The sequence below is a fragment of the Aethalodelphis obliquidens genome, unplaced genomic scaffold (assembly GCF_003676395.1).
Source record: "Aethalodelphis obliquidens isolate GAN/ISIS:26980383/991018 unplaced genomic scaffold, ASM367639v1 scaffold50, whole genome shotgun sequence".
Lineage (NCBI taxonomy): Eukaryota > Metazoa > Chordata > Mammalia > Artiodactyla > Delphinidae > Aethalodelphis > Aethalodelphis obliquidens.
The window spans coordinates 14,271,991-14,296,554 of NW_020837994.1; the positions used below are offsets into that span (position 1 = coordinate 14,271,991).

Consider the following 24,564-nt stretch of genomic DNA (forward strand, 5'->3'; position numbering starts at 1 on the left):
GCACTGGGGTCTAGATTTATCTTTATTAGCCAGAACCCCAGGCATGTTATTTCACCTCACTGAACCCATTTTTATTTTAATGACAGAGGTGGACTAGATGACCTTCCAGCTCTATTGTTATGTGAATCTGCTATGCTTATCCTGATAGGAAAATCCTGATTAGGAAAATCAAATTGTTACAACGTTAGCTTAACCTTTAGTTTTTGGGGTTTTTTTTGCTTCAAAGTTACTTGCTGTCAGCTGGGTCTTGATTTTCATCTCTGCTGTAGCAATCTAAACCTGATCGCCTCTCACACTTATTCTTTCCACACAGGCAGCAGCAGAGGCAATGATGTGGTGCGGGTTGTAAAAACTTCTGGACCAGAAAATCAAAATCAACTCCCTAATTCATAACGTTTTCGAAGATTTTTCTCCGTGGGTTTCTTTGCGCCATGTTCCTCTGTTGTTTTTTACTCCCTTTAAAAAAAATTTCCGAAGCCCCTCCTGTATCCTTTCAGAGTAGAGCTTGTTTATTAATAGAATACACGTGAGCTGCTTCCTCATAGCAAAAGATTACAATTTGAATTGGGAAAAAGATGACTTGAACAGTAACTAATATTTATATACCCTTACTACGTCCCAAGCACTGGTGTACCGACTTTCCATATATGAAGGCGTTTAATCCTTCAGAGCTCTGTGAAGTGGATACACATATCCCTTACTATCCAAATCTATTCGGTTCCTGAGGTCAGTGTTTAGAAGTCAGAGTTCAGTGAGCAAGTTTGAATGGCCAGGGAAACTTGATTATCTGAATTTACGTTAGTTTACGCACTTGGGATGGGCTAAGTCCTGACCTTAAACCAAATAAATGTCATTCAAAAGTGTAAACCCTTTTGGTTCCTTTATTATAATAGCAAGAGTTTAAGGAGAGTTCAGACCGTGATAGATATTTATCCCATTATCCCCAGTTTACAGATGAGGAAATAGAAGCACTGGTAGGTTAAGTAAACTGCCCAAGTTCTCATGGCTCGTGTGGCAGAGCAAGCAATCTTACCTCCAGGCACTGAGGCACCAGGGTCAGGACGATGCTTGTGCTAGATGGCCCAGCTAAACTTATTTTTTGCTTTGTGGCCAATGGTGTCATCCACGCACATCACTACTGTAGCTTTTCTGGGCATGTGTTTGGGGAGGTTAGCCAGAGTTCCCAACCCATTTTTTTTCCAGAGCTCATTTGCTCAACAGACTTTGATGATATGTTCTGTTAGCACCAATACAAACAAGTTTCAGACAATGAAACTTGTTTTTTGTATAGCTTAACAGTTTAATTACATGGCTTAAGGAACCATGATTTAGTCAACGTCTTGAATGAATTCCACCACTGTGGATGAAATGGTGATCTTTCTCTTGTAGAGCAATAGGAAAAGCAGACCTCCCACAGCAGAAAATGCAAGTTGAAGGGCAGTGTAACTTGAGCTCTCTGGGCAATCCTGCGTGCACCTCTGAAAACTTAGGCCCTTTTCAAACCATTGCTTGTCCTCAACTAATCATGCTTGTGAGACCTGCTTCCCATTGCCAGTTAAGTTCACAACTATAGTCCTTAGTCCTTCAATATTTCCTAGATTATTTAAAGAACGATACGAGCAACGATTTTCCTTCAGAGCTCAGCCAGGGTCCCCGTGAAATTGTGCTAAAGCATGGGTGCTCTTCACCTTCAGGACGTGCTCTCACATGTGTCAACTGACTGCTGTCCAAGTAAACACCAGAGGATGAGCTCACACTTAATGGGTTAAAGAAAATCTTAGCTATTAAGCTGACAGGTAGTATATCTTTATAAATTTTAGTGAAAAATAAATTCCTGCTTGATTTCAAAGTCTATTTACACTTTCATGTAGCAACAAGGCTAGGCATAAATTAGGATTATAATTATTACATTCCACCAGTAACAGTAACAAGGAAAATACACCTCCTTGGAGGCCTTCCAGATAATAAGAACTCTGGCTATGCCTGCCATTCAGAGTGTCTGCTTCTTTGTCATCATGTGGTAAAAAGGTCAAAGGTATGCAGCCATGTACCAGGAGGCCCAAGAAGCCACACTTTAAATACGAGGCAAACTCCTCGAATAACCCTTCAGTTTAAGAAGAGTAAAAATGTCATTGTAGGGCTTCCCTGGTGGCACGGTGGTTGAAAGTCCGCCTGCTGATGCAGGGTACACGGGTTCGTGCCCCGGTCCGGGAAGATCCCACATGCCGCGGAGCGGCTGGGCCCGTGAGCCATGGCCGCTGAGCCTGCGCGTCCAGAGCCTGTGCTCTGCAATGGGAGGGGCCACAACAGTTGAGAGGCCCGCATACCGCAAAAAAAAAAAAGAAAAAAAGTCATTGTAGTGAATTGCAATACAAAAAGTACATGAGGTTTAAGACAAAACTGAGACTTAACATGTCAATGTGAAATTTCCAACTATGCATCTAGTATCCCTGGTGATTTTGGATACTCTGGTGGAAAGCACAGAGATTCAGTGTCTAAGTCACTCAAGGAGAACCAGACTTAGAAAATCTAGGCTCTAATCTAGACTCATCATTTACCAGCTGTGTGACCTTGGATGAGTCACTTGCCCTCTGTATAAGCCTCAGTGCCTTTTTCTGGTTAAGAGGAAGTTACACTGAACCATCTTCAAGGTCCCTTTCAGCTCTAAAAGGCTTGTAGTTCTTGTTTATGGTTTAGAGCTCTAATTTGCCTAATTTTGCCTCATCTGTTATTTCTAATGGATCCTATCTGTTTACTCAGTGTGGAGATTTCATATCACTGTGAAATATCCCTTGGAGATCCCAAAGATCTGACCAAATATAAACTGCTAATATTCCACGAATTAGGCTATAACTGCTCAGCCAATGAAGGCTAACCAACACTTCCAAATGCAAGATACACCATAAGAAGGTTTAACCAATAACCAGACTCTTATCAAAACTCCTGTATCTTTTCTTTATAATCTCTGTCTCATCAAATCTTCAGAAGATAACTTCAGGGTTCACTAGACATTAACTGAGTATACCCCCTATTGTAAACGTTCATAATTTTGTTGTTTTTAGTTGAAATACCCTGATTTTCCTTTTTAAAGTATTTACATAAGTGAGAGAAGTAAATACAACTGAAGGAGTCAAGATTAAAAATTCTCTTAAGCACATACATAAATTTCATAATACATATCACCTGAATATTTACAAAAACTTTTTAAATTTAATAATCATTGCCATATTTTCTCACGATTTATACAATTAAAAAATAAGCCTGTGCATTCACACAGACTTTTAAAAATACAGCATCTGTTTGAATCACAAATGATTAGCAAAATCCATTACTTCATAGTTTACCATCATCCATAAAAACCTCATTGCACTGAATATTTAGGAAAAAGCAGGCTGGTGTTCAATGGGGAAGTATATTACGGTCAAGGGCAGTTTTAATTTTAAAGGCACAAATCTTCATAGGGATCTATTTGTAACCTTTTGACATTGCAGTAGCAATACGGTAAAAGTCTCTAGTCTGTGAATAAGTCAGTTTCCTTTCATGACTGACGGTGATCAGTCTGAAACGCTGGGAGGTACACCCTACAATTTAGGAATTGGTGTGGCCGCCAGTGCTATGCTTTCAATTGCACACTCATCGGTTCCTCTGCGGATCCGGAAGTAACCACCCTCACCCCAGCCAGAGCCCCAGCTGTTTTTAACAATCCAGTAATCCAGTCCAGAGGCCAAGTCAGTGCCATAGCCCACCAGCAGGACAGCATGATTGGTCAGCTCAAAGGGGTTGAAAGGGTCTCTCAGACCAGTGTGGTGGTAGATTCCCTTGTGGTAGTGGAAGAAGTCATCGTAGACTTCAAACGCAACTGCCATGGGCCCATGATGGACCAGCTCAAGCTTCATCAGGGCTTCATTGCAGCCCCCATAGAAACCTCCCACATAGTGGTACTCGGAGGAGTAGTAACGGAAGCAGTCCTCTTTCAGTTTGCATGGAGAATCTGTGCCTGTGTAGGGGAAGCAGGCCTCTTCCACCAGCCCAAAATCTTGGGCATACTTTCCTGCGATGAGGTAAGGGAAGCCACCTTCACAGCCTGAGGATGAAGAACACACAGAGTTATTATTACCCTCTATTAGAAAGGGGTACAAAACAAACTGTCCCATTTCATATTTTTTCTTTTCTACGCCATTAATTATTCTTTATGTCACCCCTAGAAGTTGTTTCTTAGCTTAAATACCACTTCATGCATCCATCCATCAGCCATCTATTTGACAGACATTTATTCGGCACCTCCTATGGAAGGTAGCTTCGTGGGTGGGAGGCTCTGAAGCCTGACTATATAGGCTCAATCCAAAACTGGGTTAAGAATCGATAATTTCTCTGTACCTCTGTTTACTTATCTGTAAAATAGAGATAGCAATAGCACCTTCCTTGTAGGATTAAATGAATTACTTCATGTAAAAGCAATAAAATTTCGCTATTATTGTCATTATTAAATAGCCAGACACTTCCTCAAGGAAGTCTTCTCTGACCGCCTCTTGCAGAAAAGTCTAAATTAGGTCCCCATATCCTTCCTCCAGTCCTGGCCCTATTACAAGCATATCTCAGAGACACTGCAGGTTCAGTTCCAGACTACCACAATAAAGCAAATATCACAATAAAGTCACACAAACGTTTTGGTTTCCTAGTGCATATAAAAGTTATGTTTACGGTCTACTGTAGTCTATTAAGTGTGCATTTTGTCTAAAAAACAGTACACACACCTTAATTTTAAAATGCTTTATTGCTAAAAAAAAAAAACCGCTAACCATCACCAGAGCATTCAATGAGTTATAATCGTTTTGCTGGTAGAGGGTTGGAAATATTTCAAGAATTACCAAAATGTGATAAAGAGACATGAAGTGAGCAAATCCTGTTGCAAAAATGGCACTGACAGACCTGCTTGATGCAGGGTTGCCACGAACCTTCAATTTGTAAAAAACAAAAAACAAAAAACCATGCTGTATCTGAGAAGCACAATAAAATGAGGTATGCCTGTATACACATCCAGAACCCTTTTTCTTCATTGTTCTTATAATTATTTAATCTCTATTTTCCTCACGTAACTGTAAGCTTCATGAGGGTAAGGACTCTCTTGATACTTCAGAGTCCCCAGGGCCCAAAAGTCACAATGTCAGAGTTTAATAAGTATTTCAGAAAGAAGGAAAGGCTCACTGACAATCATTCACCAGCAGTTTCACTGGTGGACTGAGAAAGTCTCTAGTAGCCAAACCTGGGGTTGACAGCAGAAAACTTTAAAATGAGAATGTTTCTCCCTGAATCAACGGCAGCCGGGCTTTCTACACACCTTACGTATAGCCTGTTCTAGAAGCCTACGTACACAATTTTTAAATCCTTCTGGAGAGAAACCAGTTTCGTATGATTTCAATAAGAATTAGGTTTCAGAATGAGACCTTATTTGGGACTGAGATTCATGCTTAGAAGCTGAGTGGCCTTCAAAATACTATAGAACAACTTCATGTCTGTTCCTTGTCTATAAATAGGATAACAGCTACTCTTTCAGGGTTTGAGCACTGTTGGGTAATGCATGTAAGAGGCTCCTAAGAGCCAGTGCTTACTCAAAATATAGCAATTATTGACATGTTGCTGGATGGTACAGTGAATTCCATGAGAAACCACTCGATAATAAGTGATACGGCCAGAAGTTGCACCCAGGATTGTTTTTTTTCCTGAATTTTTGAATTTTATTTTATTTATTTTTGTATACAGCAGGTTCTTATTAGTCATCAGTTTTATACACATCAGTGTATACATGCCAATCCCAATCGCCCAATTCATCACACCACTACCCCCACCTCCCCCACCACTTTCCCACCTTGGTGTCCATAAGTTTGTTCTCTACATCTGTGTCTCAATTTCTGCCCTGCAAACCAGTGCATCCGTACCATTTTTCTAGGTTCCAAATATATGCATTAATACACGATATTTGTTTTTCTCTTTCTGACTTCACTCTGTATGACAGTCTCTAGATCCACCCACGTCTCAACAAATGACCCAATTTCGTTCCTTTTTATGGCTGAGTAATATTCCATTGTATATATGTACCACATCTTATTTATCCATTTGTCTGTCAATGGGCATTTAGGTTGCTTCCATGACCTGGCTATTGTAAATAGTGCTGCAAAGAACATTGGGGTGCATGTATCTTTTTGAATTATGGCTTTCTCTGGGTATATGCCCAGAGGGATTGCTGGGTCATATGGTAGTTCTATTTTTAGTTTTTTAAGGAACCTCCACACTGTTCTCCATAGTGGCTGTATCAATTTACATTCCCACCAACAGTGCAAGAGGGTTCCCTTTTCTCCACACCCTCTCCAGCATTTGTTGTTTGTAGATTTTCTGATGATGCCCATTCTAACTGGTGTGAGGTGATACATCATTGTGGTTTTGATTTGCATTTCTCTAATAATTAGTGATGTTGAGCAGCTTTTCATGTGCCTCTTGGCCATCTGTATGTCTTCTTCGGAGAAATGTCTATTCAGGTCTTCTGCCCATTTTTTGACTGGGTTATTTAGTTTTTTAATATTAAGCTGCATGAGCTGTTTATATATTTTAGAGATTAATCCTTTGTCCGTTGATTCATTTGCAAATATTTTTGCCCATTCTGAGGATTATCTTTTCGTCTTGTTTATGGTTTCCTTTGCTGTGCAAAAGCTTTTAAGTTTCATTAGGTCCCATTTGTTGATGTTTGTTTTTATTTCTATTACTCTAAGAGGTGGATCAAAACAGATCTTGCTGTGATGTATGTCAAGAGTGTTCTTCCTATGTTTTCCTCTAAGAGTTTTATAGTGTCCAGTCTTACATTAGGTCTCTAATCCATTTTGACTTTATTTTTGTGTATGGTGTTAGGGAGTGTTCTAATTTCATTCTTTTACACGTAGCTGTCCACTTTTCCCAGCACCACTTATTGAAGAGACTGTCTTTTCTCCATTGTATATCCTTGCCTCCTTTGTCATAGCTTAATTGACCATAAGTGCGTGGGTTTATCTCTGGGCTTTCTATCTTGTTCCATTGATCTATATTTCTATTTTGTGGCAGTACCATGTTGTCTTGATTACTGTAGCTTTTTATATAGTCTGAAGTCAGGGAGCCTGATTCCTCCAGCTCTGCTTTTTTCCCTCAAGACTGCTTTGGGTATTCAGGGTCTTTTGTGTCTCCATACAAATTTTAAGGTTATTTGTTCTAGTTCTGTGAAAAATGCCATTGGTAATTTGATAGGGATTGCATTGAATCTGTAGATTGCTTTGGGTAGTATAGTCATTTTTACAATATTGATTCTTCCAATCCCAGAACATGGTATCTCTCTCCAACTGTTGGTATCATCTTTAATTTCTTTCATCAGTGTCTTAGAGTTTTCTGCTTACAGGTCTTTTCTCTCCCTAAGTAGGTTTATTCCTAGGTATTTTACTCTTTTTGTTGCAATGGTAAAAGGGAGTGTTTCCTTAATTTCTCTTTCAGATTTTCATCATTAGTATATAGGAATGCAAGAGATTTCTGTGCATTAATTTTGTATCCTGCAACTTTCCCAAATTCATTGATTAGCTCTAGTAGTTTTCCGGTAGAATCTTTAGGATTCTCTATGTATAGTATCATGTCATCTGCAAACACTGACAGTTTTACTTCTTCTTTCCAGATCTGGATTCCTTTTATTTCTTTTTCTTCTCTGATTGCTGTGGCTAAAACTTCCAAAACTATGTTGAATAATAGTGGTGAGAGTGGGCAACCTTGTCTTCTTCATGATCTTAGAGGAAATGCTTTCAGCTTTCCACCATTGAGAATGATGTTTGCTGTGGGTCTGTCATATATAGCCTTTATTATGTTGAGGTAGGTTCCCTCTATGCCCACTTTCTGAAGAGTTTTGATCATAAATGGGTATTGAATTTTTTCAAAAGCTTTTTCTGAATCTATTGAGATGATCATATGTTTTTTATTCTTCAATTTGTTAATATAGTGTATCACATTGATTGATTTGCATATATTGAAGAATCCTTGCATCCCTGGGATAAATCCCAGTTGATCATGGTGTATGATCCTTTTAATGTGTTGCTGGATTCTGTTTGCTAGTATTTTGTTGAGGATTTTTGCATCTATATTCATCAGTGATATTGGTCTGTAATTTTCTTTTTTTTTTTTTTTTTTGCAGTATGCGGCCTCCCACTGTTGTGGCCTCTCCCATTGTGGAGCACAGGCTCTGGACGCGCAGGCTCAGTGGCCATGGTTCACGGGCCTAGCCGCTCCGTGGCATATGGGATCTTCCCAGACCGGGACACAAAACCGTGTCCCCTGCATCAGCAGGCGGACTCTCAACCACTGCGCTACCAGGGAAGCACTGTAATTTTCTTTTGTTGTAGCATCTTTGTCCGGTTTTGGTATCAGGGTGATGGTGGCCTCATAGAATGAGTTTGGGAGTGTTTCTTCCTCTGCAACATTTTGGAAGAGTTTGAGAAGGATAGGTGTTTGCTCTTCTCTAAATGTTTGATAGAATTCACCTGTGAAGCCATCTGGTCCTGGACTTTTGTTTGTTGGAAGATTTTTAATCACAGTTTCATTACTTGTGATTGGTCTGTTCATATTTTCTATTTCTTCCTGGTTCAGTCTTGGAAGGTCATACCTTTCTAAGAATTTGTTCATTTCTTCCAGCTTGTCCATTTTATTGGCATAGAGTTGCTTGTAGTAGTCTCTTAGGATGCTCTGTATTTCTGCGGTGTCTGTTGCAACTTCTCCTTTTTCATTTCTAATTTTATTGATTTGAGTCCTCTCCCTCTTTTTCTTGATGAGTCTGGCTAATGGTTTATCAATATGGTTTATCTTCTCAAAGAACCAGCTTTTAGTTTTATTGATCTTTGCTATTGTTTTCTTTGTTTCTATTTCATTTAATTCTGCTCTGATCTTTATGATTTCTTTCCTTCTGCTAACTTTGAGTTTTGTTTGTTCTTCTTTCTCTAGTTCCTTTAGGTGTAAGGTAAGATTGTTTATTTGAGATTTTTCTTGTTTCTTGAGGTAGGCTTGTATAGCTATAAACTTACCTCTTAGAACTGCTTTTGCTGCATCCCATAGGTTTTGGATAGTCGTTTCATTTTCATTTGTCTCTAGGTATTTTTTGATTTCCTCTTTGATTTCTTCAGTGATCTCTTTGTTATTTAGTAACACATTGTTTAGCCTCCATGTGTTTGTGTTTTTTACGTTTTTTTCCCTGTAATTCATTTCTAATCTCATAGCATTGTGGTCAGAAAAGATGCTTGATACGATTTCAATTTTCTTAAATTCACTTAGGCTTGATTTGTGACCCAAGATGTGATCTATCCTGGAGAATGTTCCATGCACACTTGAGAAGAAAGTGTAACCTGCTGTTTTTGGATGGAATGTCCTATAAATATCAATTAAATCTATCTGGTCTATTGTGTCATTTAAAGCTTCTGTTTCCTTATTAATTTTCTGTTTGGATGATCCGTCCATTGGTGTAAGTGAGGTGTTAAAAGTCCCCCACTATTATTGTGTTACTGTCGATTTCCTCTTTTATAGCTGTTAGCAGTTGCCTTATGTATTGAGGTGCTCCTATGTTGGGTGCATATATATTTATAATTGTCATATCTTCTTCTTGGATTGATCCCTTGGTCATTATGTAGTGTCCTTCTTGTCTCTTGTAACATTCTTTATTTTAAAGTCTATTTTACCTGATATGGGTATTGCTACTGCACCTTTCTTTTGATTTCCATTTGTATGGAATATCTTTTTCCATCCCCTCACTTTCAGTCTGTATGTGTCCCTAGGTCTAAAGTGGGTCTCTTGTAGACAGCATATATACGGGTCTTGTTTTTGTATCCATTCAGCAAGCCTGTGTCTTTTGGTTGGAGCATTTAATCCATTCACGTTTAAGGTAATTATCGATATGTATGTTACTATGACCATTTTCTTAATTGTTTTGGGTTTGTTTTTGTAGGTCCTTATCTTCGCTTGCATTTCCCACTTAGAGAAGTTCCTTTAGCATTTGTTGTAGAGCTGGTTTGGTGGTGCTGATATCTCTTAGCTTTTGCTTGTCTGGAAAGCTTTTGATTTCTCCATCGAGTCTGAATGAGATCCTTGCCAGGTAGAGTAATCTTGGTTGTAAGGTTCTTCCCTTTCATCACTTTAAGTATATCATGCCACTCCCTTCTGGCTTGTAGAGTTTCTGCTGAGAAATCATCTGTTAACCTTATGGGAGTTCCCTTGTGTGTTATTTGTCATTTTTCCCTTGCTGCTTTCAATAATTTTTCTTTGTCTTTAATTTTTGCCAGTTTGATTACTATGTGTCTCAGTGTGTTTCTCTTTGGGTTTATCCTGTATTGGACTCTCTGTGCTTCCTGGACTTGGGTGGCTGTTTCCTTTCCCATGTTAGGGAAGTTTTTGACTCTTCAAATATTTTCTCGGGTCCTTTCTCTCTCTCTTCTCCTTCTGGGACCCCTGTAATGCGAATGTTGTTGCATTTAATGTTGTCCCCACGGTCTCTTAGGCTGTCTTCATTTCTTTTCATTCGTTTTTCTTTATTCTGTTCCGCAGCGGTGAATTCCACCATTCTGTTTTCCAAGTCACTTATCCATTCTTCTGCCTCAGTTATTCTGCTATTGATTCCTTCTAGTGTAGTTTTCATTTCAGTTATTGTATTGTTCATCTCTGTTTGTTTGTTCTTTAATTCTTCTAGGTGTTTTATAAACATTTCTTGCATCTTCTCGATCTTTGTCTCCACTCTTTTTCCAAGGTCCTGGATCATCTTCACCCTCATTATTCTGAATCCTTTTCTGGAAGGTTGCCTATCTCCACTTCATTTAGTTGTTTTTCTGGGGTTTTATCTTGTTCCTTCATCTGGTACATAGATAGCCCTCTGCCTTTTCATGTTGTCTATCTTTCTGTGAATTGCACCCAGGTTTTCTGACAGAAGACATTATGATCTCTCTACTATCCCATCCTTTGCCTTTGCCAACAATGGCAAACTACACACAGGTAAACAGTGCCTGAAATACAACACATACCTTGAGCATACTGGCTGCAAGACACAACCTCCTGAGGACTCAAGATTGGGGTCTGGGTATTGTTGGTTAGTATACGGATTCTTGCTTCCATCATCCCCATAGAAGCAAATGAGTAGCAGCTTCCACAAGACCCTGGTGATTGAAAAGAAGGATATATAACCCAAGAGACCTTTGACGCACTCAAAAAGAATCATAGAAACCTTAAGTGCATGACATACATTAATACATTTATATTGAGTGTTGCGGTTTTTGTTCATAAGGATCAGCACAATAAAGAAGATTCAATCAAAGAATGCTACCGACCTTACAGGCAAACATTAAGATTTTAGTTTTTTCACCAAAAGGCAATCATTACTATATGGGGCTTTCCTTGAAAATATTTTGGGAGAAAAAAACCTAACTTCTGCAAAGCATTTGACAATATTCTTTTTTTTTTTTTAACATCTTTATTGGCGTATAATTGCTTTACAATGGTGTGTTTGTTTCTGCTTTATAACAAAGTGAATCAGCTATACATATACATATATCCCCATATCTCCTCCCTCTTGCGTCTCCCTCCCACCCTCCCTATCCCACCCCTCTAGGTGGTCACAAAGCACCCAGCTGATCTCCCTGTGCTATGCGGCTGCTTCCCACCGGCTATCTATTTTACATTTGGTAGTGTATATATGTCCCTGCCACTCTCTCACTTCGTCCCAGCTTACCCTTCCCCCTCTCTGTGTCCTCAAGTCCATTCTCTATGTCTGCATCTTTATTCCTGTCCTGCCCCTAGGTTCTTCAGAACCTTTTTTTTATATTCCATATATATATGCATTAGCATACAGTATTTATTTTTCTCTTTCTGACTTACTTCACTTTGTATGACAGTCTCTAGGTCCATCCACCTCACTACAAATAACTCAATTTTGTTTCTTTTTATGGCCGAGTAATATTCCATTGTGTATATGTGCCACATCTTCTTTATCCGTTCATCTGTCGATGGACACTTAGGTTGCTTCCATTTGGCAGTATTCTTAATAATGCAGAAATGATTTACATTTGCAACATTCTGAGCCATCAAATTGAGAGAAAATAATGGAGGGATACATATAAGCTAAGCTGTTAAATATCTCCAGAGAGGCATTTTCTAAAGCCCTTGTTGGGTGGAATAAACCCTAATAATGGCTCAGGTATGGGTGTATTATAGTAGAGAGCTGGATTCAACCAGGGTCAAGAAGGCAAAATACAACAAAGTCCAAGGAGGTAAGAGAGTAATTACAATGATAGATATGGTATTTAAGGTGGCCAGTAAGGAAGTAAAGATATAAAGCAGATGGAGGTAGTGAAATGGAAAATGAATTGAAATGTAGCTGTATGGAGGTAGGGGAGAAGGGAAAGGAAAACAGCTTTATTTAATATGTAAATGTTCTGGCAAGACAAAATAAATTTACTTAAGAAGCATATGCTAGGAATATAGTTGCTGCTTCAAGAGAAGAAAAATATTGTATTATGAGGTAATTTATATAAAAATATTTTTATCTGTTTCTTCAATATGTGTGAGTAGAAGAAATACACAGAATAAAATATGGAATGTATGTAACAAAACTGGGATTTCCACTTGTTACAATTCTAGAAAGAAATGAGCATAACTTAATATCCCCATTATGATACAGCCTCTTTCACCTCTGCCACTGATACAAATTCTACATGGAGATATGCTTGTACCAAACCTGAGACACTGGTATTAAATGAAGTTGACATGTTACTCAAGTTACTAATATTAATTAGTTACCAAATTACTTGAATGGTAAGCACTCCCTTGTGCACGTAAAGTAAGATGAACGAACAGACAATATTACAATTCAAAACACTCATTCTACATAAAGAGAATGCTGCCTTTGTTCTCTTTAATAAGTCTGAATTTAGTTAGTGAATGTCTTCCTCCGAAAAGTATTAAGAAGAACACTGTCCATTAAAAATATGAGGGGCACCATTTTTCTCTTCTCCAGGTAACTGTTCATTCATGTCCCTCCCTGAGTACAAAGGAAAGCCAGGATACTCTATGCTCAGCCTCTAACATTCTTAAGCCTACTTGAACTACTTAATACCGTTTTCCTCAAACTAAATTGTGAATTTCTTTGAGTATTTACAGGAAATCTGTTTTCTTCACCTCGATGCCTGAGGCAATGTAGGAACTCAGTGCATCTTTGTAGAAAGAAAAGTCAAATTATAAATAAGTGGATACATATTTATATCCAGGAAAGAAGGTTATTTCAATGGAAACAGTTAATATTTACTTTTAGTCCATTAGAGCCCTATCACCCTGTAACTGCTACCATTCTGATGGTCCCCAAAATTCTCCCCGTAAACATCTCAGATTTATCCATACTGCTTTTGCCACTGAGGAATCACCTAAATTATGAAGATTAGAAGAGAAACATTTGGAAAGGGGCCTTGGGATTCATCTAGTGTGCAACCTACTCAATAATACATACACTGAGATTCAAAAAGAAGCACTGGCCTGTCCAAAGTCACAAAACTAAAGGGTGGCAGGTGCTAGCATCTAAATGTCTCCTAATGCAGAGTACTGTCTTTTTCCATTTATAGATCAGTATCTACTTTAAAGAATTTTCAAATTTCCTTTCCCTGTCTTCTAGTTACTAGATAGAATGAACTTAACGTGCACATTTTGTTTTCAAAACCATCCAAATAATACTATCCTTAGGACTCCTCTTTCAAATGACAGGATGTCAAAGAACTAGATGAGTGACAGTAGATGGCCAAGGCCAGTGTTCCTTTCTTGAGACATCAGGATCTTTCAATAAATAACATCACAAGAGTCTAGAAATGGCCCCAATTTGGCCATGTAGCATTCTTGGCCCAGGGCAGCCACAGAAATAATCTCTCTTGGTATTAACTATTAAATCCTCATCATCTGACCATCCAGCATTGTGGGAGGGACAGGCCACATGTACATTCAAGGGCTCAGAATGTGCTCTGTTAACAGAGAAATCACAGGAATGAGGAAAGGAGATAACCTTCCTCAAGCCCTTGGTGTTCCCAGAAGGTCAGCTGCCAATGTAAGTAATGCCTCTTCAGAAGTCAGGCCAGAGTCTAGATTCTGTAAATCAACTATACTTCAATAAACAAATAGTAAATAAATAAACAACAAAAATAAATAAAAGGACCATTTTCTCTTAAGAAGACTACAGGGCAATAAAGAAGAAGAAGGGGAGACGATCCAGACAGAGCTCTATGGTAATCATATTTCCACAATCTCAAATAGGTATGTGATTGTCAGATGGTTTAACTATATTCAGCTGTAACTTCTAACAGTGGAGAGAACACTGAACTGGGAGTAAGGAGCCAGGATTCTTTTTTTCCCTTCCCTCCCACCCTGTCACTCAGCTGTGTGACTCTGGGCAAGTCACTTGACCTTTTTGGCATTTCTTTTTATCTTGTGTGTAAAAGGAATAGGGTGGAGCAGTTTAAGGCCCCTGCCTTCCAGTTTTAATATAAACAGTAGTTAGAACAAGACTTAAACAAACTAGATTTTAAAGTTAGGAAAACCCTCTGCATTTCCTAATTAATGTGACCTGAAAGACACTCCCCTTCTCTCTTGAAGATGCAATAATAAATAAAGACAGCACAGCTGGGAGAAGAACAAAGAAAGTCCCACCTCTTGCAACTTCCTAGCTCTCTTCCCTCTCACACATCAAAGTAAATCCTGGCTACATGGCTAGTGCTTAGAGATGTTAACACGTGTAAAGGTAAGAATTTGCCCCCATCCCCGCCATACTTTTTTTCCATTAATCTTGATTTGCTCTCCAAATAGAGAAAAGCTGTGAATTCCCTTAACTGTGGGTAATTTTGAATTCTAGGTTATATAGAACACTGGTGTATTTAAGTTAGTGGAAATTTCCAAGTAGCCCAGTTAGTAGGAATAGAAAATAATTTTTTCCCAACCTAAAGTACAGAAAACCAAAAAGAAATCAAAAGAGGAACAACTAAGTACATTATTTTCTCAGACACCTAACAAGATACTACAGATGAGGGATCAGTTTAAAAGCAATTAATCTGTCAAAGCCCTCTGTCTTTAAATTGCCCATGTCTGTACAAACCATATTTATAACACTCAAAGAATATGGAATATTAGAGATGACAATACCTTTTACCAAGCCACAAGAAAATCATTGTCAAAGGATATAGCTTTAGAAAGTCTAATTTCCTTCCCCTGAATAATTATCTCATCAGTAGTCAATCATATATTTTGTGAAGTGAGTGGAACTAAATATTTCTTTCAACCTTTTCCTAAAGAATTTTAAAAACGCCCTGTTAAAGCAGTTATTATACTGTATTTTAATGTTTTGCTTGCAGGTCTTGCTAAACTGTAGTTTCTAGGATGAGGACCATGTCATATTGGTCTTTATATCCTCAGCCATTAAACAAAAATTACTGGACTTCCCTGGTGGCGTAGTGGTTAAGAAGCAGGGGATACGGGTTCAATCCCTGGTCCGGGAAGATCCCACATGTGCAGAGCAACTAAGCCCGTGCGCCACAACTACTGAGCCCGCACGCTCTAGGGCCTGCGTGCCGCAACTACTGAGCCTGCGTGCTGCAACTACTGAAGCCCACGTGCCTAGAGCCGGTGCTTCACAACAAGACGAGCCACCGCAATGAAAAGCCTGCACACTGCAACGAAGAGTAGCCCCGCTCGTCACAACTAAAGAAAGTCCACGCACAGCAGCAAAGACCTAACGCAGCCAGAAAAAAAACTCCTAACGTATTAGATACTCTATAAACACTGCAACACAGTGGAAACAACCATGTGCCAAGCCCTCAGTAACCAACACTTGACATGCAGTATTTACTTAATCCTCTCCAATAAGGATAGGAAACCTGTTTGATGACAGAATAAATTTTAATCCTCTCTTAATATCAAACCTTTAATCGACTTCCCATTCATTTCTCAATTACCTTCAAATTTCTCTCATTTCCAATCCCTCCTTTCCAAGGAAGCTATCCCCAGAAAAGGTAGGGATGGATTTCAGGACCCACACTTTCTCTAGAGCCAAAGAGTCTCAGAATAACTGATACAAAGGAAAGACAAAGAGATGAGACCTCTGGTGTCAGATGAAGGACAGGAACACTGCTGCTGTAAGACCTGCTCAAAGCTCCATATATTCAGAACACTTTGCAAGAATTCAGTCAGGATGAACTGAAGGGTTGGTGGTGAATGTTGAGAAGTGGGAGAGGCTGATTAGCATTGAATTTTAGGAAAGGGGAAGGACAATTTATCTTTGGGTGTCATAAATTTATAATCCTCTCTCAGGAGACACTAATCAGAATGTTTCCAGACAGTAAACACTACGCCCATTTTATAGTAACAAAGCAGTCATGTGTACTGTAATTATCTTCAAAATGAGCTTAGAAGTAATAAACCTGAGTATTATATAAATGATTCTCCAATCATTGTTGGCTAAAATTTAGGATAAAATAATTTGCTCTCAAGTGCTATGAGAGGAAACGTTATTAAATCTACTCATCCTGTATCCAATTTCCAAAAATAACATAAAATGCAATTACAGTGATAATTCTGATAAACCTGGGCTCTGCCTCCAGCCCACCATTCAGGAAGCTGAGTTAATACTTACCATTATATGTCTTATCCTGGGGTAAAGTTAATTGAAAGGTCTTTACACAGCTCAAAAAATCTACTTTACCAGAAAAAAATTTAAGGATTCATTTTCTGGGCTCCTAAAGTAATTAAAGACTAAATGATGGGGGGAGGAAAAAGGGGTAGAGTGGGCAGACAGGTAGTAAAGAAGGATTCCAGCATAAAGAAGATGTGGTATATATACACAATGGAATATTACTCAGCCATAAAAAAGAATGAAATATTGCCATTTTCAGCAACATGATGATCCTAGAGATTATCATACTAAGTAAATCAAAGACAAATATCATATATCACTTACATGTAGAATCTAAAAAGTAATACAGATGAACTTATTTACAAAACAGAAACAGACTCACAGACATAGAAAAAAACTGGTTACCAAAGGGGAAAGGGGAGGGATAAATTAGGAGTTTGGGATTAACAGATACACACTACTATATATAAAATAGATAAACAACAAGGACTTACTGTATAGCACAGGGAACTATATTCAATGTCTTTTAATAAACTATAATGGAAAAGAATCTGAAAAGGAATACATATATATAAACTGAGTCACTTTGCTGTACACCTGAAACTAAAACAACATTGTAAATCTATTATACTTCAATTTAAAAAAAAAAAAAAAGGATTCCAGCAAACCACTTGCAGAAGGAAGACCAATTTTGGCTGCATGCAATTCTTTGTTTCTACACAAGTCTCTGTGACTAGGAGGGCAAATGAGTTTGGCTTACGTATCACTCTAATTTCATTAGCTACCTGGAACACACTGAGAAGGATACTGAAGAAATGCTGAGCTCTGCTGGAGAGATTATCTACTACCAAAGTCTGTCATGGACACAAAAAGAAGTGAGTATTCATTAGTTATATATTTTCCATTTCTTTACTAAAGTGGATCATAACCTATTCACCTCTGTATCCCCAAAATCTGAGAAACTGGCACATAGTAAATGTTTAATAAATATTTCAGAATGAATTAATGAAAAAAAATCAGACTTTTTTTTTACCTTGGTTTCGAACAGGAGTAACAAAATTGGTACCACGAACATTTCTCCAGTCCCAGGACGCTGGCAAATGCAAAATATTTTTCTGTATTTCAGCAGTTATTGGTGCAGGTTTGGGCCTAGGATGGAAATAGACATTTGATGTCAATATATATTCTTTCCTTTGAGGATGATTCCATGATTTCAACCACCTGGCTGGCTAGAATGTAGATTCAGATCCAAAGAGCACTTGTCTAGCAGTGTTTCAATGTGTCTATTATACAAACATGTGTCTACTATACAATGTGTCAATTATTCAACTAAGTTGTATAAATTACCCATTTCTTTTTCAGGATCTAGTAATTTTCCCCGGTGAAATCATGTTGGTTTCGTATATTGCCATTGCTAATTCTAGGATGCCTAAATAGCTGCATTCTCTTACTTTTAATAGATTTTGACCAAGAAAGCAGATGTGAGAAATTGAAGATGGCCTACAAAGGATTTAGAGAAAATAGAGGAATGACTGATGTTTGACTCTGGAGATGGTGGTGACGGTAGCTGTAAAAGAAGTGAAGGCATGTATATAAAAGATCTAAGTAGAAGCAGGCAGACTAGCTCCATAAACAGATGAAAGTAAGACACAAAGATGGCCACCAATGGCTTTACCACTTACTAGCTGTGTAACATTCGTCAAAGACCTTAACATCACAAAACTATGATCACCTCCTATTAAGATGGGTATAATCATGCCTACCGCAAAGGATTGTTATGAACATTCAATGTAATAATGATTAACAAGTGCTTAAAACATGGCCTTGTCTCTGATAAGTCCTTACTAAATTATTAAGCTATTAGGATGATCACCACCACCATCATCATCCTCCATGTCATTAAGACTAAACATGCTGCTGATACATTTAGGTGACTATCTAGCACAAAACAGGCAATTGTTAACTTCCTTCTTCCTAACATCCTATAAAGGCAGAGTGTTTGCCCATCAATGCACACACAGATAAAACAAAAGCAATGTGACAACAAAGCTCAGTGGTGTGAAAATGAAGACAGTGAAAGAGAAATCAGGGAGATGGAGAAGTGAGAATTACAAACATCACAGGCACACTATACATTATTGGCTTTCAATCATTTGGGTCCAGATTCTTTTAAGAATCTGCAGAGAGCTCTGGACTCAGATGTCCATAAACAATACGTTTTTCGACAAGAGTTCTTCAGAAACATGGCACCTGACACATGGCAAAGCAGTTGGGGCTGAGCCTCAATCTTCCAGACAGGAGTCCCAGTCTCCCTGGGCTCCAGTGCTGACCCCACCTCCTCTGGGTTCTCCTTTGGCTTGTTACTGAACAGGTCTCAACTTCTCGTCTCACACAGATACAGGATGGCTCTTTCACTTTAGTGAATCTGAGAAGGAATACGGTATGCTCCCATTCCCAATTTCGACTAACCAGAGCATCTCACACACTAGTCATTCCTCAGAATACACTTTGAGAAACACTGTATAAGATTCTTTTCAGATATGGGTAGAACTGTGAGAGAAACTACATAGTCTGCTAAATCCAGCTACAGTTTTGAGGGAATAAATCTACCAAATTCCTGACTGTATAAATTCAAAGAACGGTATAATTTTCCATAAGAAATACACCATGGGGTATATAAACTAAAGATGGGAGGGAAATGCCACTCTGGCTGAAGGTAGCAGAGGTATATTGATAAATATGGAATATTTTTTGCTGGACCTAAAAACAGAGAAAGGATTTTGAGATTTTTACAGGTGGCAAATTTGACAGTTTCTATAGGTAAGTTCAGGGGTATCTGAGGCAAAGGGAGTGTCATGAATGGAGGTAGGTGAAAGTTTTCAGGAATTTTCTGTCATATTATTTGAAAGCAGGTCAAGGTAGTCAATACAGTTATGGGCAAATTTAGGTGGCTTTGATTACCAGGCTAAATTTATTCATTAGACAATAGGTAGTGACTCAACCATAGCTGGGTGTAAGAAGATGTAACAGGCAGTATTTCATAGAATGGCTAAGAGTGGGGACAGGGAGGGGTAGAAACCAAAGAGAGAGAAGGCAGGAAGCTGATCCATTATACAGGATAGAGGTGACAAAGCCCTAAGCCAAAGTGTAGAAATTGGAAAGAGAGTAAAGGAAATGGCAGATGCTGTGAAAGCAAAACCCATAAATAGGGCTTGGAGAACATCCGAGTCTGTATGAATAGGAAAGGGAGATGGTCAGGGAAAAGATAACATAAAAAGTCTAAGTTACGATGACCAATAAAATGATGAACAGCCCAGGGAGGAGGAGATCAATTGATACAAATATCTTTACTAGTGATAAAGAGATGTGCTTTATTACCTTGGAATTCTCCGGCTGTGGCCACCACCTCTCCTAATCATCTCTTTCAGTGTAAGAGTCTCATATTCCATGTATGCAGTCGCAGTCCAAGACTTCTGAATGGCATTGATAGCTTTCACAAAGTTGTGGTTATATTTGTAGAGCCTATTAGAATACCTGTCAGCAAAAGTAAGACAGCTTCAGATACACTCTTTACTGATGTAAACAGATCCCGTTAAAATAGGCACTCTTATACTGTGGGCCTGAGTGGAAAGTGGTATAATCTTTCAGGAAGGCAACTGGATATGTCAATCTCTATCAATAGCCTAGAATTGGAATGTGTCCTATGAAAATAAAAGTTCAAGTGAACTAAGATGTATGTATAAGGATGTTCAGTGAAACATTTTTATACCAGTGATAGATTATAAACATAAATATTCTAAGGTAAGGGATGGATTAAATAAATAATGGTACTTCATTTGCTATATAGTTTATTCAGTAAAAATATCTGGAAGATTATTTAGTGATATGGAAGACTTCACACTATATTAAACAAAAAAGCAGAATATCAAAGAAGTTTATATAGAATTAATCAATTTTTGTGAAAGTGAACATTTATATTTATACCATAAGTACATACAACCATGGTTATCTCTGAGTGGTGACATAGGATCATCACCTTTCCCCCACCCTCTACAATTTCTACAATGTACCTTTTAAACTTTGTAATAATAAAAAATAAAGGCGGAGGGGGGGAGGACAGCAAAACTGTATACAATATATATATAGCATGGCAAGCATTATAACCACATGATGGAAAAAAAAAATGGTTCCATAGGGACATTTGGTTTATATCCTTGTTACTCAAATTTGGTTCTTGAGCCAGTATCAGCAGAAGCACCTGGAAGCTTGCTAGAAGTATCCAACCCAGGCCACCTGAATCAGAATCTACATTTTTAACAAGATCCCCAGATGATTCACAGCAACATTAAAATCTGAAAGGCACTGGTTTACCTGATGCCAAATGCTTGGATATAGATGTAAACAAGTCTAACACACAAAGAGCATGTTTACAAAGCAAAAGAACTGAGGGAGTTGATTATTCATTTAACTTAAACATGTATCGCACGTATGTGCCAGGTGCTAGGAATGAACAGAATTCACCATGTTATTTCTACTAAAAAAGATTCTGGCCCCGGAGCAGCTAAGCCCGTGAGCCACAACTACTGAAGCCCGTGCGCCTAGAGTCCGTGCTTCGCAGCAAGAGAAGCCCCCGCAATGAGAAGCCCACGCACCGCAACGAAGAGTAGCCCCCGCTCACCACAACTAGAGAAAGCCCACGCACAGTAACAAAGACCCAATGCAGCCGTACATACATACATACATAAACACATACATACATAACATTCTGTAACTTAAGTGTGACTCACTACCCAAGACTTTCATTAACATTCAATTATGCAAAGCAAGATATACGTAACCTGAGTAACATGTTAGGCATATTTTGAACTTTCCTTTCTCTTTTAATTTGGATGTTCGCAGAGAGAGTATTTTGATATAGTCAAAAATCTTGGGAGCACTGAAAATAATAAGAAAAATGTGCAACCACATTGATAATGTGTTAATGTTTTTATCAAAATCCTTTCCCATTTGTTGCAAAATGTGAAACCAGAGAGGTACCTTTATTAAATAGATTATAAAACTGCCTGTATTCTATTTCTGACAACACTAACACACAACAAAAGCCAGTTACAGTTGTTGTTTCTTAAGACACAGGAATATATTTTAAGTTGTAAATGTCTATCTTGAAATCAGATCATTAAGAGCTGAAAGAGACCTTGATGGTAATTTAGTCCTAAATGCTTACTTTACAAGTGAGGCAACATAGATTCTGAGCACTCCGGTTAGTAGCTTCTTCACTAAATGAGGCAATGTTTGAAATGTCAGAAAAGTACAAAGTAGTAGGGTGAAAAGTGAACAGCTTCATAGGAAAGGTGTTGCTCAAGGATCACTCTAAACAAAGCAATTTAAAAGCTAAGTTCAAAATGGAGGTGATGAATTAGTCTAAATCTTGGGGAGTACTTCCCCAGACAAGTGCGATTTGTCCTCTTTGAACTCATGTCCCCCCACCTTCTCTGCTGCAGAGTCATTCACTGCCAGTGTGGTCTGGCTCTGGATGATTTGTTCATGTACACTTTCAGTGGATTTCACAACCAAACAAAACAGAAAATTTGCTACTGCTAATATTTATCTTTTCCTTCCAAACTAATAAAAGTCTGAAATCTCTTGTGTGGTTCATAGTTACTTAAACTGGACCTAACTCAACAAAAACTTTAACTGAAAGTTATACACTGAATTGTGTCCTCCTCAAATTCATGTGTTCAAGTTCCAACCTCCAGTACATCAGAATGTGACTGTATTCAGAGACAGGGCCTTTAAAGAGGACATTAAGGTTAAATGAGGCCATATGGGTGGGCCCTAATCCAATATGACTGGTGTACTTTTAAGAAATGGAGATTAGGACACAGACAGGATGACCATGTAGAACAACAGTGAGCAGCCATCTGCAAGCCAGGGACAGAGGCCTCAGAAGAAACTAAACCTGCTGACACCTTATCTTGGACTTACAGCCTCCAGAATTGTGAGAAAATAAGTTTCTGTTGCTTAAACCATTCGGTCGGTGGTACTCTGTTATGGCAGCCCCAGGAAACTAATACGTTACATAAATACTAAGAACTTTAATTGCAGTTATTTATTTCCTTGTTTAAAACTTATGTTCAATTAGCATCACCTATATTTGTTGCAACATAAACATACGTATCTACAAGTATTATGCAACATATTATTACATGGCAATAACAAAATGACTTTTCTGTATACGTCACTGCAATTCTGTGGTCCTTTATATAACTATTCTTTAAAGCTATCATTGGTCCATTACTTTTGAAGTACTTTGAAAAACTACTTTCTACTCTATCACTCAATGTATTTTTCCAGGAAAGTTGTACATAACATGGCTTATGTTTCTAAGTCAAATAAATTTTATATAATCAAATTAAATTTTCCAAGAATTAAGACAGACATACATATTATAAAAAACTATATGTAACTTTCATTTACGACAACTCACTTTTCCTGGAGATTCTCAAGGTGTGCTGTGTTCACGTTCACATTCTCAAAGGTATTTCCCTCCTTCTTTCCTGTGAAACAAGCCCAGTTCCTGCCCAGCACGTCATGCACCCAGCCAGTCATGGTTTCATGGCAGTAACTAGTTACCTTGCCGCCCTCTTCTTTATACTGCAATCAAATAAGAAAAGGAAAAGCCAAGTGAATCTGTGTTCCTCTCTCAGGTCTGTTTCCTTGTCTCCCATTCACAGTAAAGATGCCCCTTTTTCGTTTCATCTTAGGGACCAGCCACTGCCAACCAAAACCAAAACTGAGAGGTTTCAGTTTGTGAACTATTCTAGAAAAGGAAGAGAAATAAACTTTTCTATGATTAGCATCACTGATTACCAAGCAAAATTTACACAACAAACACTTCTGGGGAACGAAAGGCAGGGAAAGAAACTAACATTTTTAGAGCATCTGCCCCATTCCAGGCATTTTACGAAAGTTACCTCATTAAGCCTATGAGGAGACAGGCACCAATAATCCCATTTTACCAGTGAGTAAGTGGAGGTTCAGCTCAGAGAGGGTAAGCAGCCCCTACCTCAGGTAACAGAGCTGTGAAGTGGCAGAAGCAAAATTCTGCTCAGTTTGTCAGACTACTTTTCCACTCAGTGAAGATATATTCCAGAAAAATACAAGAACATATGGTGAAAATGTTCCAAAATATTAAAATTTTTTCTCCTGTTAACCTCCCAATTTATTAGCATATTCTAATCATGAGGGAGTTAAAGTAACCTGATTATTAAATATTCTCTCCACTTTATTTCACTAATATGGCCCGTTGTCTTATGTCGATGTTAACGCTGAAAAATAACTGCAGTTGACCCTTGAACAACACAGGGGCACTGACTCTCCGCAGTCAAAAATCCACATATTACTTTATAGTCAGCCATTCCTATCCTGGGCCCTGCTTCCAAGGAATCAACCAGCCTCGGCTCATGTAGTACTGAAGTACGTCTTTATGGGAAAAAAATCTGCATATAAGTGGACCCACGTAGTTCAAACCCATGTTGTTCTAGGGTCAGCTGTATATAGTGATAGATCTAGGATCTGAACTCAGATGCTTTGGCTCCACAGCCTAAAAACCCTGTGTTATCACATCTCCTCATGGAGGAAAGGACATATAATCCAGAATGAGAGCGGAGAGCATGGGAGGAAGAAAGGAAAATAATGCACGCTAAATTTCTTTCTGAAGGGACTTGGATATAGACAATTTCAGGCACTGACTTAATTGAATGGAACAGAAGCACAAAAGCAGTTCAAAGGCAACACAAACAAATCAGCAGGGCAAGCAGCTGTGTTTCAATGCTTTTCTTTACAAAAGTACACGGTTGATTTTGGCCCTCAGG

General features: G+C 38.4%; 1 protein-coding gene and 1 long non-coding RNA gene across 5 annotated transcripts in view; one reads left to right on the forward strand and one right to left on the reverse strand.

Annotated features, from left to right (window-relative positions):
- Positions 1-24,564, forward strand: part of LOC113607865 (uncharacterized) — a 176,889-nt gene that overhangs the window by 39,749 nt on the left and 112,576 nt on the right. For all 4 annotated transcript variants that reach the window (XR_003428124.1, XR_003428121.1, XR_003428123.1 and 1 more), the window contains exon 2: positions 17,472-17,565. This is a non-coding gene — a long non-coding RNA (uncharacterized LOC113607865). The remainder of the gene's footprint in view (positions 1-17,471; positions 17,566-24,564) is intronic.
- The window catches only part of CTSC (cathepsin C), a 40,877-nt gene continuing 19,443 nt past the window's right edge, over positions 3,131-24,564 (reverse strand). Inside the window, exons 3-7 of the mRNA XM_027083626.1 lie at positions 23,178-23,344; positions 20,069-20,224; positions 17,724-17,839; positions 11,058-11,189; positions 3,131-4,084 (exon numbers count right to left, since the gene is read on the reverse strand). Of these exons, the coding sequence (XP_026939427.1) occupies positions 3,582-4,084; positions 11,058-11,189; positions 17,724-17,839; positions 20,069-20,224; positions 23,178-23,344 (1,074 nt within the window). The 3' untranslated portion in view covers positions 3,131-3,581. The remainder of the gene's footprint in view (positions 4,085-11,057; positions 11,190-17,723; positions 17,840-20,068; positions 20,225-23,177; positions 23,345-24,564) is intronic.